This window comes from Mya arenaria, chromosome 4, assembly GCF_026914265.1.
Source record: "Mya arenaria isolate MELC-2E11 chromosome 4, ASM2691426v1".
In the NCBI taxonomy this organism is placed as follows: domain Eukaryota; kingdom Metazoa; phylum Mollusca; class Bivalvia; order Myida; family Myidae; genus Mya; species Mya arenaria.
In genome coordinates, this window is record NC_069125.1 from 16218902 (window position 1) to 16232704 (window position 13803).

General features: G+C 35.2%; 2 protein-coding genes across 2 annotated transcripts; both read right to left on the minus strand.

Moving 5' to 3' along the window:
• Positions 1 to 5124: 5124 nt before the first annotated feature.
• LOC128230345 (uncharacterized) lies at positions 5125 to 7043 on the minus strand. Its single transcript, XM_052942535.1, has one exon. It carries the CDS (start codon positions 6668 to 6670, stop codon positions 5534 to 5536), a length of 1137 nt encoding a protein of 378 aa, XP_052798495.1. The 5' UTR covers positions 6671 to 7043; the 3' UTR covers positions 5125 to 5533.
• Positions 7044 to 7113: 70 nt separating this feature from the next.
• Positions 7114 to 13561, minus strand: LOC128230344 (uncharacterized). Its single transcript, XM_052942534.1, has 7 exons — positions 13231 to 13561; positions 11489 to 12666; positions 9780 to 9829; positions 9622 to 9656; positions 9156 to 9284; positions 7875 to 7892; positions 7114 to 7637 (listed from the first exon to the last, which is right to left on the minus strand). The coding sequence occupies exons 1-7, from the start codon at positions 13289 to 13291 to the stop codon at positions 7414 to 7416; spliced, it is 1695 nt and encodes a 564-aa protein (XP_052798494.1). The 5' UTR covers positions 13292 to 13561; the 3' UTR covers positions 7114 to 7413.
• Positions 13562 to 13803: the final 242 nt, after the last annotated feature.

A 13803-nucleotide genomic window follows, 5' to 3' on the forward strand; every position in this document is an offset into this window, starting at 1 on the left:
TCGAATATGATATCTGGGATCAATTATCTTACTCCCAGATGATATCAAGTTAACTAAATAGTTGAGTGTTCGCTCAAATACTGATAAATGTGCCGTCGGAAACCACGATATTTATGTATTATTCCGATAACTCCACAATACGTTATGAATAGCCTGTGCATCAAGGATGTTAAAATTAACACCATAGTGTTGCAGAATCTAGAAACAGCCTAATTACTTTATATCTTTATCCTCTTGTATGCTGAGTATTCTTGGTCAGTCTGTTGGTTTGCATTGCTTAGCGTAGATCATAATAAATAGTTAGAGCACACTTGTGTTTCTTATTTATTATATCACATTAGTGAACATTGAACACACGCATACACAACAAGGAAAACAAAACACAGTAAAGATTTGGCTTTGCATCGGTTCAGTTAATATAATGGAAGGCGAGCGTACATTCCGTTTCCATAAAGAACTGAATGAAATGTGCAACTGGCGTATAGATGACGCATTGAGGACAATATGGTCAAGAATTGTTTCTAGACAATCGTTTGCTTGTGAACTGACTCCGATTCCGAGTCAAACTCATATACTATTGCTTGGAATACAAACAATTACGTATTTATTTGTGTGGAAATCGCCAGTCATAACTATTCATTGTTTTCTTGTGCAATTCAAACGGTCAATTTGTAATTTAGAATGTTCAAATCATTGCCTTTGTTGTTAAAAGTAAACGTTCTTTTTGTTTTATAGTTTATACTTATACTCGTAATGTCAACGATTTCTTTATTCCACTTCACGTAATACACGGGATATAAAGTCGGGTCGCAGGGCCTTTTTACGCTTCTTTGCCTGCTACTTCCCCAAGGGCCAGACATTATTTTCCCCAAAAAATATCCTCTAATATTCCCCATTTTCGACAAAAAACAAAAACAAAACTTGTTTTCTTTTCAATTGTATTTCATGTAAATCTCATGATTCATGAAATGATGTTTCTGAGTGATATGTTCATGGCGTTATTGATATTTTACTCCATTTGTAAAACTAAATTGTCCATTTAAAAAAAAAAAAATCTTATTGAGTGCATTAGAATATAAATTTGGAGAACCAAAACATTTCAAATGCAGGCATTTTGTCAAGAAACCTACAAATTTTGAGCATTAAAAATATGAAAATAAATTACACAAATTACTGGTCATTAGCTGCATTGTGACAATCTCCAGTGGTCAGGCGTCTGTGATTAGTTTTAAAGCCCGTAAAACCTAAACTGGTACCCTACAATACTTTTTGTACTTGAATTGTCTCCTGCTTTTTCATGTGTATGTGAAGGACTCCGAGAATTTCCCCAAAAACTGCAAAAAGGCTTTTTTTCCCTCACAAAAAGGGCTAGGGTGTCTTTTCCATAACTGGTTTAAAGGCCATGGGTCGGATAATAATTCTAACAGTACTGTCTAGAATTTCTGAATGGACACTTAATTCTTATATTGGTAATAAAGAATTGAGGTACACACAAAAGCAGTCAATATTTAATGGCAAACATCATACTCGTTTGGTTGCATCAAACAAATGGAAACACATACATGTACACATAAATAAAGTAAACATATGCAATGTAATGCTATGCAGTGAATTACATTCACACTGCCAAATTAAAGATATCACAAACATTAAAATAAGTCAATACTATGTATAAAAGGCAAAACCGAAAATGGTTAATGGGTAAGTTCAGTTTTCTATTATCGATAGTTCATATGAAATTGTCGCTATTAGCCGCGTTTGACGGCGGTACCCACAAGAACTCCTGCTACTAGTGCTCCAAGAAGACCCTTTGCCGGTACACCTCCAAGGAATCCCCTATCCCGTGGGTGGTGGTAGTACGGAAGGGCGGGGTTATGTCCAGGGTAATGGTAGTAAGGTTGCTGGTTCATCATGTGCTGTCCTTGGTAGTAATATTGCTGTCCATGGTAAGGTACCATATGTCCTGGATGGTAAGCGGCTCCCGTCCAATAGCTTGCATCATATCCAGGGTATTGACCGTTGTTGATGTATCCCGTTTGCGGATAACCGTTATGACCGTTATTGAACTGGTATCCTGAATACATCGCGGGATCATTGTAAGCATTGCCCCAATTTTGTCCGTATTGTCCGCCATAATATTGTGCCGGGAATTGCATAGGGTAATTTTGTCCGTATTGTCCGCCATAATATTGTGCCGGGTACTGCTGTTGGTATTGGTAGGGATATTGTTGACCTGTCCAGTATTGTCCATGGACCGGACTGGCGTAGGAATTAACTATAGCTCCTTGTGCTGGATACATTGTGTTTGAATAACCTTTGGCTGAATGGACATCTCCAGGATAGAAAGTGTTGGCAGACTGGACGAAAGCATTGTTGTTCGGTATGATGTTTGATGCTGAAAATTAATACAAACAATAGAAACATGTTTACTCAATAAATAAGAAAAACGATCAGCCTAACATTAACACATCAGTGAATTAATGAAAATTATTATTATTATTATTATTATTATTATTATTATTATTATTATTATTATTATTATTATTATTACCATTGAAGCACCAGTTTGACTTTACAGCCATACTACAAGTTAATAAAACAAAATTCTATTATGCAAAAATGTATAAACAAGTTACACGTGAGAAACATATTTTTAACACTAACCTGTCGAAAATTGTGAAGCTGTGTTTGCTGAAGATAACCCTGTTGGCTGAACGAAACCAGACTGTCCTTTGATTACAGAAGTCAAGCAAATCACCAGGAACAACGAGTACATGCTAACGACTCGCTTACTTATACTCGCCATGCTGTGGGAAAATAATAAGGAAACACTTTTTATAATGGAATGATTTACATACTAATAATATATATAAACACATGTACATGTTATTCCTTTTAATACAAATGTTGGTATACATACACCCCAATAATCCAATGATATGAAAACAAATGATTGGAATTCTTTTTTGTTAAAATGTTAATTTAACTAGCTTGAAACATGTTTTGATACACACGATTTCCCATATTGTATTAAAAACGATAAAGATTATATATTCAATATTAATTATGTTTTTTAAATATGGTAAAATGGTTACGTCATATATATTCTAAAATTCATTTAAGACGCTTCATAGTATTTTCTTTTTTATTCACTTGAATTATGTTTATGATATACATGAAATTAAGAGAATAATCATGTTTACTTGACTTGACCAAGGGATTGGTCGCACGTGGGTGTCGTTCATTTAACGCTAACCATTGTTCACGACAGATAACGTGTGCGAGTTGGCTGACCCGCTTACTGTGCATACGTTACGACACAACAGGCATGGTTACAAAACAAAACAATTTGCTAACGTGAGCAACTGTTAGTCTTATCTGAAAGCAGAGCTGTGCTGACATATAAAGATATAAAAAAACAATGATTACCTTGCGTTCATAGTTTAAAATATTCCCAATACGTTGCTGTGTGCTGTTTTACGCTGTTTGCCTTTTGGAGGCTGTTTGCAGTTTTTATATCACTGTTTGAACGGAAACACACATTCAATTAAATGCGGTTTTCAAGAAATGAAATAAGTTAGTCATTCTATTTGTTTCATATATGAGCAAGTTTTATTGATTTAAATCGATTTGTAGTGGCTGACGTTTAATTTACGTTACCGTTTCCTGTACGTTGCTCAGAGCGTTAACGCTGACGCGAGTGACGTATCGTATGATTGTCAGATATGAAAGGCCCTTGGCTGAATTATAGGATGACTCGATTAGTTTATCAGCTTAATTAATACATAAGTTAATAAAAGTTTGAGTAAGAGTTCAAAATAAACAAAATATGTGAATCGTGAATGTATCATTACTAGTTGACTCGTCATGCATAGGGTCATACCAACTGTTTATGGGATACTACCTACTAGGCCTAAAAAATACATTTGGTTCGGGTTACTCGATCCTTCGATCCTTGAGAAATAGGCGCCGACCCTACTGTTTTTATATTCAGCTTGTAAAAAAAAACTGAAAAAAATAAATAAAAATAAATAAAGAAATAATAATTTCAGGTGTGTTTTAATATGTAGATTAAAACCTTTTACGCTTTATACAAATATTACCTTAACACAATTCTCAAATGATGAAAATAACATTCTTATATATCTTATATAAAGCCTAATATTTTTTTGAAAAAGCGCTTGTCTCCCCCATTGTGTGGTCTAAGGTGAGAAATAATCAATGATGGACATGAAATTTGTACTTTTGGACTGGAGACGAACAAACATAGGGTTCATGAACTTGTTATGGCCAACTAGCATACCAATAATGAAGTTCCTGGGTCTAAGCGTTCTATAGTTATTGAGCGGAAACGAAGCGTGACGTACAGACTGACTGACTGACGGTCTGACTGACTGACAGACAGGGCAAAAACAATATGTCTCCCCAGGAATGGGGGAGACATTACTATAATGATACCTAGTCAGCGGCGTACCTAGGCATACTGCAATACTCCCGGGCATACAAATCATTTTTGTTGCGCCAAAATGGCAAATGCTTTAATCTTGAAATCAGCATCGTTGTAAATTTTATTTCGACATATCACTCAATGTAATCGTTCAGAGAGCATAAATATGGTTGTTTTTTTTGATAACCGTATTCTTTCGAAAATGACACTCCATCAGCCACCATATACATCATTTTGGGACCAACCTAAACGAAACCTCGCTAAAATGAATAGGTACGCCCCTGGTAGTAAAAACTCATAAGGTTAAAACATTCGAACAAAGATAACTTTGAAACAGCAGGTTTACTTAAACTCTGTTTCAATTAGTTGCATACTTCACGTTTAATAACTTATCAGCGTTACTTTCAATAATACGTGTACTTGGTTTTGTAACACACTATAATGTATTGTTCAAGCTACAGAAATGCTTTTGGATGTGAACTATTCTTTCGTGAGGATTCATTTCATTGATGCGTGTATTGTCTGTTTGAGTTGCTTGTCCATTGTATGTATCGGCTCTTTGGCCTCTTTATATAGATTCAAATGTATCATTCAATAAATTGTGTAACAAAATATTTCTCTAGTCACAGAAGAGCTTTGGAATGCTAATGTTCCTTCAAAATTAAACAACATTTGGATCATTCAGAATATTTATTCCTGCATACGTATTGACTACCAAACACAGAAGCAACATTGTGCAACAAAATATTGCTTTAGCTAAAGAAGAGGTTTTAGGTGCGAATGTTCCTGTACAGTTAAATAACATCTTGATAATTCATAAAACTAGTCTTGCATATATTTTGACCACCCAATTCAGGTCCAGCATTGAGTAAAAAAAGAAACTTTTATTGAAAACAATGCTAGCATCATATGATAATGTCAATCAACCAATCACGCTACAGCCCTTTGTTGAATTGCGTTAGTAACGCGTTTAAAATCGTGGTCTTCATGATTTGCCACTCTTTCTTTTGTAATGGATAGAACATCTGTAAAATGCGCATTTTACCCACCACGAACGAGTCATTTTAAAGGTCAACAACATCTGGATCACTCGTAGCATTTATTCTTGCATACATACTGGCCACCAAACTCAAGTGCAGCATTTGCAATAATCTGTTCATCCATTGATGTGTATACGAAAGGAACAAACGTCCTTTTGGACACAGAAACCTTCACCGTAGCATCGTAACTTTCTACGCATGCTGGCCTAAATCCACTTGTTTCGGGTCCAAGAAGGCACGAACTAAATGTTGCTGGTGATGCAAGCAACTGTACTTTCAAACTGTAAAGTAAACTGGTGACGGAAATATTCACCGACCCACTGCAACCATCCATTTGCGCGGAAACCACGCTATTGTCTGGACGAAAATCAAGTTTTATCCCTGTACTTGGATTTCTATATCCTATCAGAAAAGCTTGAACTGTTAGCATTGAGAAATCAACAAGGCCGCCGGACATGGCGAATGTTACATTGGAAGATGGATCCATTCCTTCCGTCCAGATCCAGCTTTTGGGGAAAGATTTGCCCCAGTTTTTCTCCATATGAGCTAAGCCTCGTCTACCTTGTATAACAGCTCCGCTTGTGAAATTCTGAATGGTATATGTGACTTGTTGTGATGAGAGACTAAACACAAACCAATGAAGAGGTAACGGAAGGTAGCCAAGCCACCCTTCGGGACCAGTGCCATCTTCATTCCAAAGCGTCGGATGTCCGATTTCAGCATGGAAACTGATGTTAGAGAGCTTGAAATTAATCTCAGTTTTGTTACCAGTCTGTTGGAAGTATCCACCTATATCACCATTATTGACTTCCCATCGAAAGTTTGATGGAGATTTAACGTTCGGATTGTCGACCACAGGTTGATCTTTTGCTGTTATTCTCAAGTTCTTTACGTCAAATTTCCCGTCAACTGACCGCAACACACAAACACCAGAATCTGCGTTACATTTCCGAAAAAGAAACGATGCCACAACAAGAGGTCCGGTCGCATTCCTTTTTGCATCAGGCAAAACACTTCCAAAAAGTAATCCAAGGCTTTCTCGACTGTCTAAATTTAATATACGAGTATACCAGCCTTCGAAGAAAGGTCCCTCTGAGGGGAACGGATGCGGGTCATACAAACTCCCAAACACGTGACACTGGAAGTTAAGACTAATCACGAATATTAAACCAACGTGCTCCATCGTTCAGAGTTAAAAGCGTGTTAAAGTATTTCGAAATGGTATTTTTCATCAGTAGATTTACAACGTTTAAGTAAGTGCCAAGAGAACGGAACTGCGATTTAAACTGTACATGCAATGATCAGCGCCAGCTTTCACTTCACATGTTCAAAAGTGTGACCTTTATCAGCATGTTACCATTTCGTAAACATCGGCGTTAACATTGTTATTTACTTTTAGTTACATCACGACAGATAACATTTAGAACAAAGTTCACGTCTCATTCATCGTCACGTGTATTTAGTTTTATATGAGGTTTTTTATTTGAACATAGCGGTTCAAATGGCAAATAATTTCCATGCCGTAAGCTGTCGGAGCTTGCAATAATAAAAATATACTCGTTGCATTTAGAAGCACAACTATGAATTAACTGTTACTTGTATTTTTCCGAAGAAAGAAACATACTTTGAACGCACACATTTTTTTAACATGAATAGTCATATACGGACCTCCTTTTTGCAATGGATTTGAGAAATTTTGACATTTGCATTACGCATTTGCATAAAACAGTAAACGCTGCATGCATAGCCATATTTGAGGTCGACATCCGAATCAATTTCACATTTTCTTAAAACAGTTATTTCCTGTTTATTGCATGAATGCTACATTAAAATGTTGAATCAAATACATATATGTCCATAAAAAGTGCATTAAATCGTCAAGTGTTTGTTTGCACTGCAAACTGCACCGGATTGCCCGTATGCTAACTAACTCCTAGCCGTTTTCACTCTGTCAACAGTTTGATTTCTTGTCACTGGTCGCTTTTCAGAAGCAGGGCGCGTCCATTGTGGCCTTGGATTTTCTGAATACACGCGTTCCCACTCGAAGACATAATTGTCCTTAGCTTTGACTGGTTTAGAGAAATCCATTTGGGGTTGGCGTTTCACTGGTTGGCAGGAACGATGCCGTCGAGGGTTGATACTAGCTCGGGCTGAAAAACTGACACTTTTCAACAATTTATGCAACTTACATTAAGAACTATATGCTTTGTGCAATAGATATTATTTCAATAAAAGAGAACATTTCTCGTGGGTTGAAGTATTCCAAAAATGTCTCATGGATTGAAGTATTCCGAAATTGCCATGAAATCTACATAAACCGAGTTCTTATCATGACAACATGTTTATTTAGGCGAAGTTTTTTAAACAAAATATTAAACTATGCTTACCCTCAAACAAACGTTCTCCTGAAAGAAAAAGAAGATTATAGTATATTACTACTATCGTATGATAACACATGCTTGTTTTAAATGCCTTCTTGGTCGAAAACTATTTTACTTCCAACGACACCTCACAGCCATTTTAAGTCATTGTCTGATACACAGGAATGACCACGTTTCAATCATTATGTCGGAGTTTGTATCAACGATGGGGGAAATTGAATAAATGGCAGTATTTCACAGTTTACATGATAGCTTGACTTTAATCTTCAATGTTTTTAAACTGATGGCTCCAGTGAGACTTATATTTAAATGTTGTTATTATTTATAAATGTTGGGGCCAGTGCGAGGTTATGTGCATATAAACTAGTTAAAGCCCAATTCAATTCATGTTCCATTGATCGTCCCAATACGGTAATCCAATAATTTATTGATAAAGCTATTTTGATGCCAGTTTGGTCTATTTGTACGTTCGTGTCTATATTTCAGAGCAGTTTTTGTCCTAAATATTGAGCCTCTAAACATGGTTTTATATAGTAGATATTTGTTTTCTGGGCTTGTCCTTGTCGGTTTCAATTACTGGTAATCATTTTTTTTCTTTTTGGAATTGTCAATCAAAAACAATCTGTTTATTTTATCATGAAACATACAAAGAGTACAAAAACATCAACAAGCAATGTGGTCAATGGTACAGTGTTTGAGATGAATAGGCAATATATAACAATATATTTGATAAATTCATTTAGAAAACGCAGGGAAATTCTTTTATTTGTAAAATGAGTTTGGAGAGTTATTAAATCATTATATAAAGGGTGCATAATATTAATCGGTATCGTTCTTCTTTCACACTTGTAGTAAGTCTTGTAAATACAATAAGAAACCTGACTTAAAACAATGTTAACAATATTATATTCTTTTTGAGTAATTTTATACCCCAGCACAATGTGCTTAATATTCTTAATATGTTTCTGTATTCCACATCTTTTAAAGACTGTCTGAATATTGCTCCAAAAAGTTGACAATGCCTTACATGTAACAAAGAAGTGGTCATAATCTACTTCATTGCAGTATATGCATCAAGGACAATCTTTCACTTGCCAGATATATAATTTTAAATTTGTTGCTATAATATTATGTAATAACTTTATTTTAAACTGTTTGACTTTATTGTCCACGATGGATTTATGAACTATGTAATACCAAGAGTTACTGGTAATCATTAAAATAATACGATCTAATGGCCCAACACCCATTTCAATGATATTTTATTGAAGGTAGTCCAATACATACCAATATTTTCACTAGAAGGTCTGTTCTTTGTGAGCAAGATGTTCAAACTGCTAGAAGACCTGAACCTCTCAGGACCGGGCGAAGTTGCACACCGACGGTGAAAGTGTCCACACTCATGGAATGAACGGTCTGTGAAAAAAGACTTTGTACTAATTTGATTACATTAAAGTACGCTACTACGGACATATACATCCTGAAATGATCACATTGAAATGATAACATTTCAGTAAGGTACTAGCTGCAGTTCGTTCTTAATTTTTTCTACCTGCAATGAGTCAGTTTGATACATTTTGTATGAGATTGCAAATAGGTATTTTAATGATATTGTCGAATAAAATTACACAGTTGGAGAAGTCAAGTCACCCAGATTGACCAAGTACCGAATCTTATAAACTGAGACAAAAAATATCAAATCCATGCTGAACAAAATAAATCGTTACCACCTTCTATCACAGTTTCAAAGTACCTTTAATATGACGTCTTGGGTTAACCATCTTCTGTCTGCAATGCAAAATATACACTTTTAGGCTTTTAATACATGTCTTTATGGTTTAAAGCACAAAGAAACTGTTAAAACGCAATCTATTAAATTTACCAATTCAGAAACCATGACATAACGTATACCTCTCATCTTCACTTTTTGGTCTGGGAATTTTCCACAGTCTTGAGGAACTCTACAAAACAACGAGTTTAAAGTAACACGTTTATGTACAAACGCATGTATACAATTGAAATGTTATAAAACTAATCAAGTTATTAAAGGGACATTATATAAGTTGATGCTAGTGTTGGGAATCGGTTCCAATTTTACAATCGATAATCGGTTCCACTCAAGTAACCGATTATCGATAGTACAATCGGTGTTATATAAAAAATAGTTCATGTTTACTTGCTCATTGTGGCTTTCATCTGCCATTTTGTTAAAGATAACGTCTGAACACTTACTTATATTTTTTTTCAATTTCTTTTTCGATGATCGATTATAACCAAATACAATCGATTATCGCCGATTTCTGGCCCAACCAATCGATTTTCGATTATAATCGATCATCGGAACATCACTAGTTGATGCAAAAACTTTTTTTTAAGTTGAATGCTAAATCCAGTTATTTAAAAAGCGATATTTTGGCGCTTTTTCAAGCCACGTAGCTATTCATTTAAGAGACCAATTTAATAAGGCTAATATACATTTTTTAACTGTGTTCACAAATCCTGTGTATTTGTTTTTGCTACGGTGTCCGACGATATACCAAGTGAAATGTTGATGTCCAGTGACCACAAAGTATTTTGTTATCATTTGAAAGAGTCTAATACGTGAGAAAGATTATGTTAATATTATACCGACACATTGCAAACAGGCTGTTTTGACATTGAAATATCGGTGATTTCACTTCCGAAATAGTTAAAAAAAAAGGAACAACGCCCGGACATAACATTATCTGTACATGTAATTAAGTTTCGGTGAATAATTTACAAATCAGTATTCAGAAAGCAACACCCTTTCCCAAATTAGATAGAATAATCAAGCATCAACATTTAAAGGGCTATACACCGTATGATGAAATAGCGGAATTATTTTTGTCGAAAACTGACCTAAACTTGGTATCATTGTGTACAATGCATTGAAACTTACTTACTAAAGTACCACATAGCTTACAATTAATCTATTTTTCGCAGTTTTTTTCGTATTTCTCCATTAAAAAAAGATTACTAGGTATGTCTACCTAGTAGAATTCATTCTTATGCGTGATTTAGTCGATGTTATCACGTGATATTATGAGTTATAAGTTATGTATATAATGCAGTGGATACAACACTGGACTGCAATTTTGGCGACACCGGTTCGAACCCGGTCTCCGACTCTTTTTTTACATTTTGGTATTTTTTTTTACAATTATGATATCAAAGAGTAAATTATTTTAATGAATAATTGTCCTGAGATTCGTTACAGAATACATTTTTTTGGTGCCAATCTGGTGTATAGTCCCTTTAACATAAGACATATTGACGAGTGACGTAACAATGCATACGGTAATGTAAATGCCAACCAGTTATCGATTGGTTGATTTCACATTGAAACCAAGCCTCCGACTAATGGCATACTGGGTAGCTACATTGAATATGAAAACATCTAAACCAAATCATTCAATGTGTCTATAGCCAATGTCTAAATAAAATGACAAGCTTATTTATAATCGAATACCTCAAAATATGGTTCACTACAATGAAAACTATCATAATTATAAATATACATCCTACGTCGATATACCGATCATATGTGAAATCAATCACAATTTCAGACAATATCAATCACAAGCTACAGGCAACCTTACCGAATGCTTATTGTTCAGAATAATCATCTGTGTGCTCGTATTCTGAGCATCGTAGTGTCTGCTTGCATCCAGGCGGTATCTTGTTCTTCCTCGCGGACTTACATCCGGGTTCTCAATTAGAATCACTCCAGGTTTGGAATATGTCGATTGGCTATACCTCTTGTTAGTATCATCTTTGGCGTCCCCGTTTGTAATGTGTACTGGCGTTACCAATCCATGACCAGTGCCGTTCCTTGGAATTGTTTTATTTGTTAAAATCGATGGAACATGTTTCTCGTCCTTCATTATTTCATGCAAAAGCCGAGGGACTGGTTCTTTAGTATGTTTTATAGAGGAACCAGGGACACTGCCCTGGCCTGATTTATCCCCCTTCGTTGCCGTAGTGCCAGAATCAAAAACTGATTTTTGAGAACTCTTCCGTGAAGGTTTTGTGCTATCCTTCATGAAATGCTCCTCAATCAGCCTCCTAAGGTCGTCTGGAAGGTATGGATGTCTTGATCGTTCTTTCACTTTCCCTGTACTGTCAATTTCCCCAGATTTTGATACAATGTTACTGACTCTGATATCTACATCAAGTGATGGTCGAGTATCCTTGGTAACCTGCCTATTGCACCGCTTGTTATTTCTTGTAGGCTTTTTTGTTTCACTCTTATGATCACTTGTCTTCTTGTATGCTAACACGGTGCGGTGATCTCGCTCATTCACTTTGCCAGCACTGTTGCGATGACGTATCCCCTTCTTAGCTCCTTTTGTTTTGTTGGTCTTCAGAGAAGACACATTCTCGCTCTCTTTTGTATTCAATGATATTGAACCTGGAATGCTTCCAGTTTCATTCAATTTTGTTTGCTTTTCATTGCTGCTATGCTCCGTTGAAGTGTTTGTTTCCCGACTTGGAGAAAAAGTATCTGCTTGTTGATATGCACTTTCTCCGTTCACATATTCCGGCTTATCTATCAAATTTGATTGGTTGTTGTTATTGATTGGTTCAATGTTAATACTTATCTGTTTAACGGCTTTTTCAGTTTGATCGTAATTTTGCGCTGGACCTTCATTAATATTTTCTGTTGTATCACATATTTGTTCGTTTCCTTTCGCTGGACCAGCGTCTATATTCTGTATTTCGCTTATATCTTGAAAACTCACCGATCTGACCTCTTTAACACTTTCTTTAATTGACCCTTTAGGATGAAAAAGAAAATCAACATAAGCAGGGTTATACGAATGATAAAACTGTAAAGCATCCATTTTTGTCACCTTACAGATTTGTTTAGATGTGTATGTCCATAAGGTTACGGGTTAAATCACAATTTGGTAGATTTCGTCTTAATTAAAATGTATTAAACTGCTAATGATCAGAAAACAAACATATGCTCAGCTATAGTAGAGTTTAAGCAAATATCGCTACAAAGAATTTATGGATCAGCCTGCGGACTTCCCCCATTAACCATTTGACACCTTGCGAATCCCTACAACAGAATTGCCCCTGAACAATGCGCAATTATAGTAAGATTTAATTTCAGTTTGAGTAACCCGCCTACAATTAAACAAAATTCCGTTCGTCCGTGTTTATTTGAATATGAAAATAAAGGCTTGACACTTAACATTTTGATTAATTTAAATATGTTTTCCATTCATCCATCTAAAATACAATTTATGTGAAGTTGATATTTTTATTATTGTTATATTTTGTTACATCGATTTACTTATATATATAAATATAATGTTTTACAAAATAAAATTACCTTTCTTTGCGGCGTGCCTTTCTAATTCGTCCACTACCGCCTTAAGAATCCGTTCTGTCATATCTTGACCGTTAAACTAGGTATTAGTAGTATGAACACTATCCTCTTTCAAAATATTGATGCCGATTGTAATGGGTTTTCGGATATAAACAATCCTTAAGGATAATATTTCATTTTTTGGTTTGAACTTAAACTAAAATTCCATTAACTGCTCCATTTAATCCAAACATTTAAGCCTAAAGTAAGTCAGAATCAAAACAAAATGAAGTATTGTTTAAATGTAATTACAATGAACAGATATTGCCACATATTTACGAACTGAGAGTATTTATGGATTGAAAACTAAAACTGATGTTTATGAGTCAGTTTTCATAACATTGGCAACTATAAGTGTTCGTATAATTAGCATATTTTGGTGTAATTATATATGTATGACTAGTTGTTTAAAAATCCTTTTAAGAATAGTTTTAATGCCTGAAAATAACAATTATTCAATTTTTGTTCTGTTCACGCACCGATTTTCAGGATAAGGACGTAAAAAATAACTTGTTCGTTTTCACTAACCCGACCGAC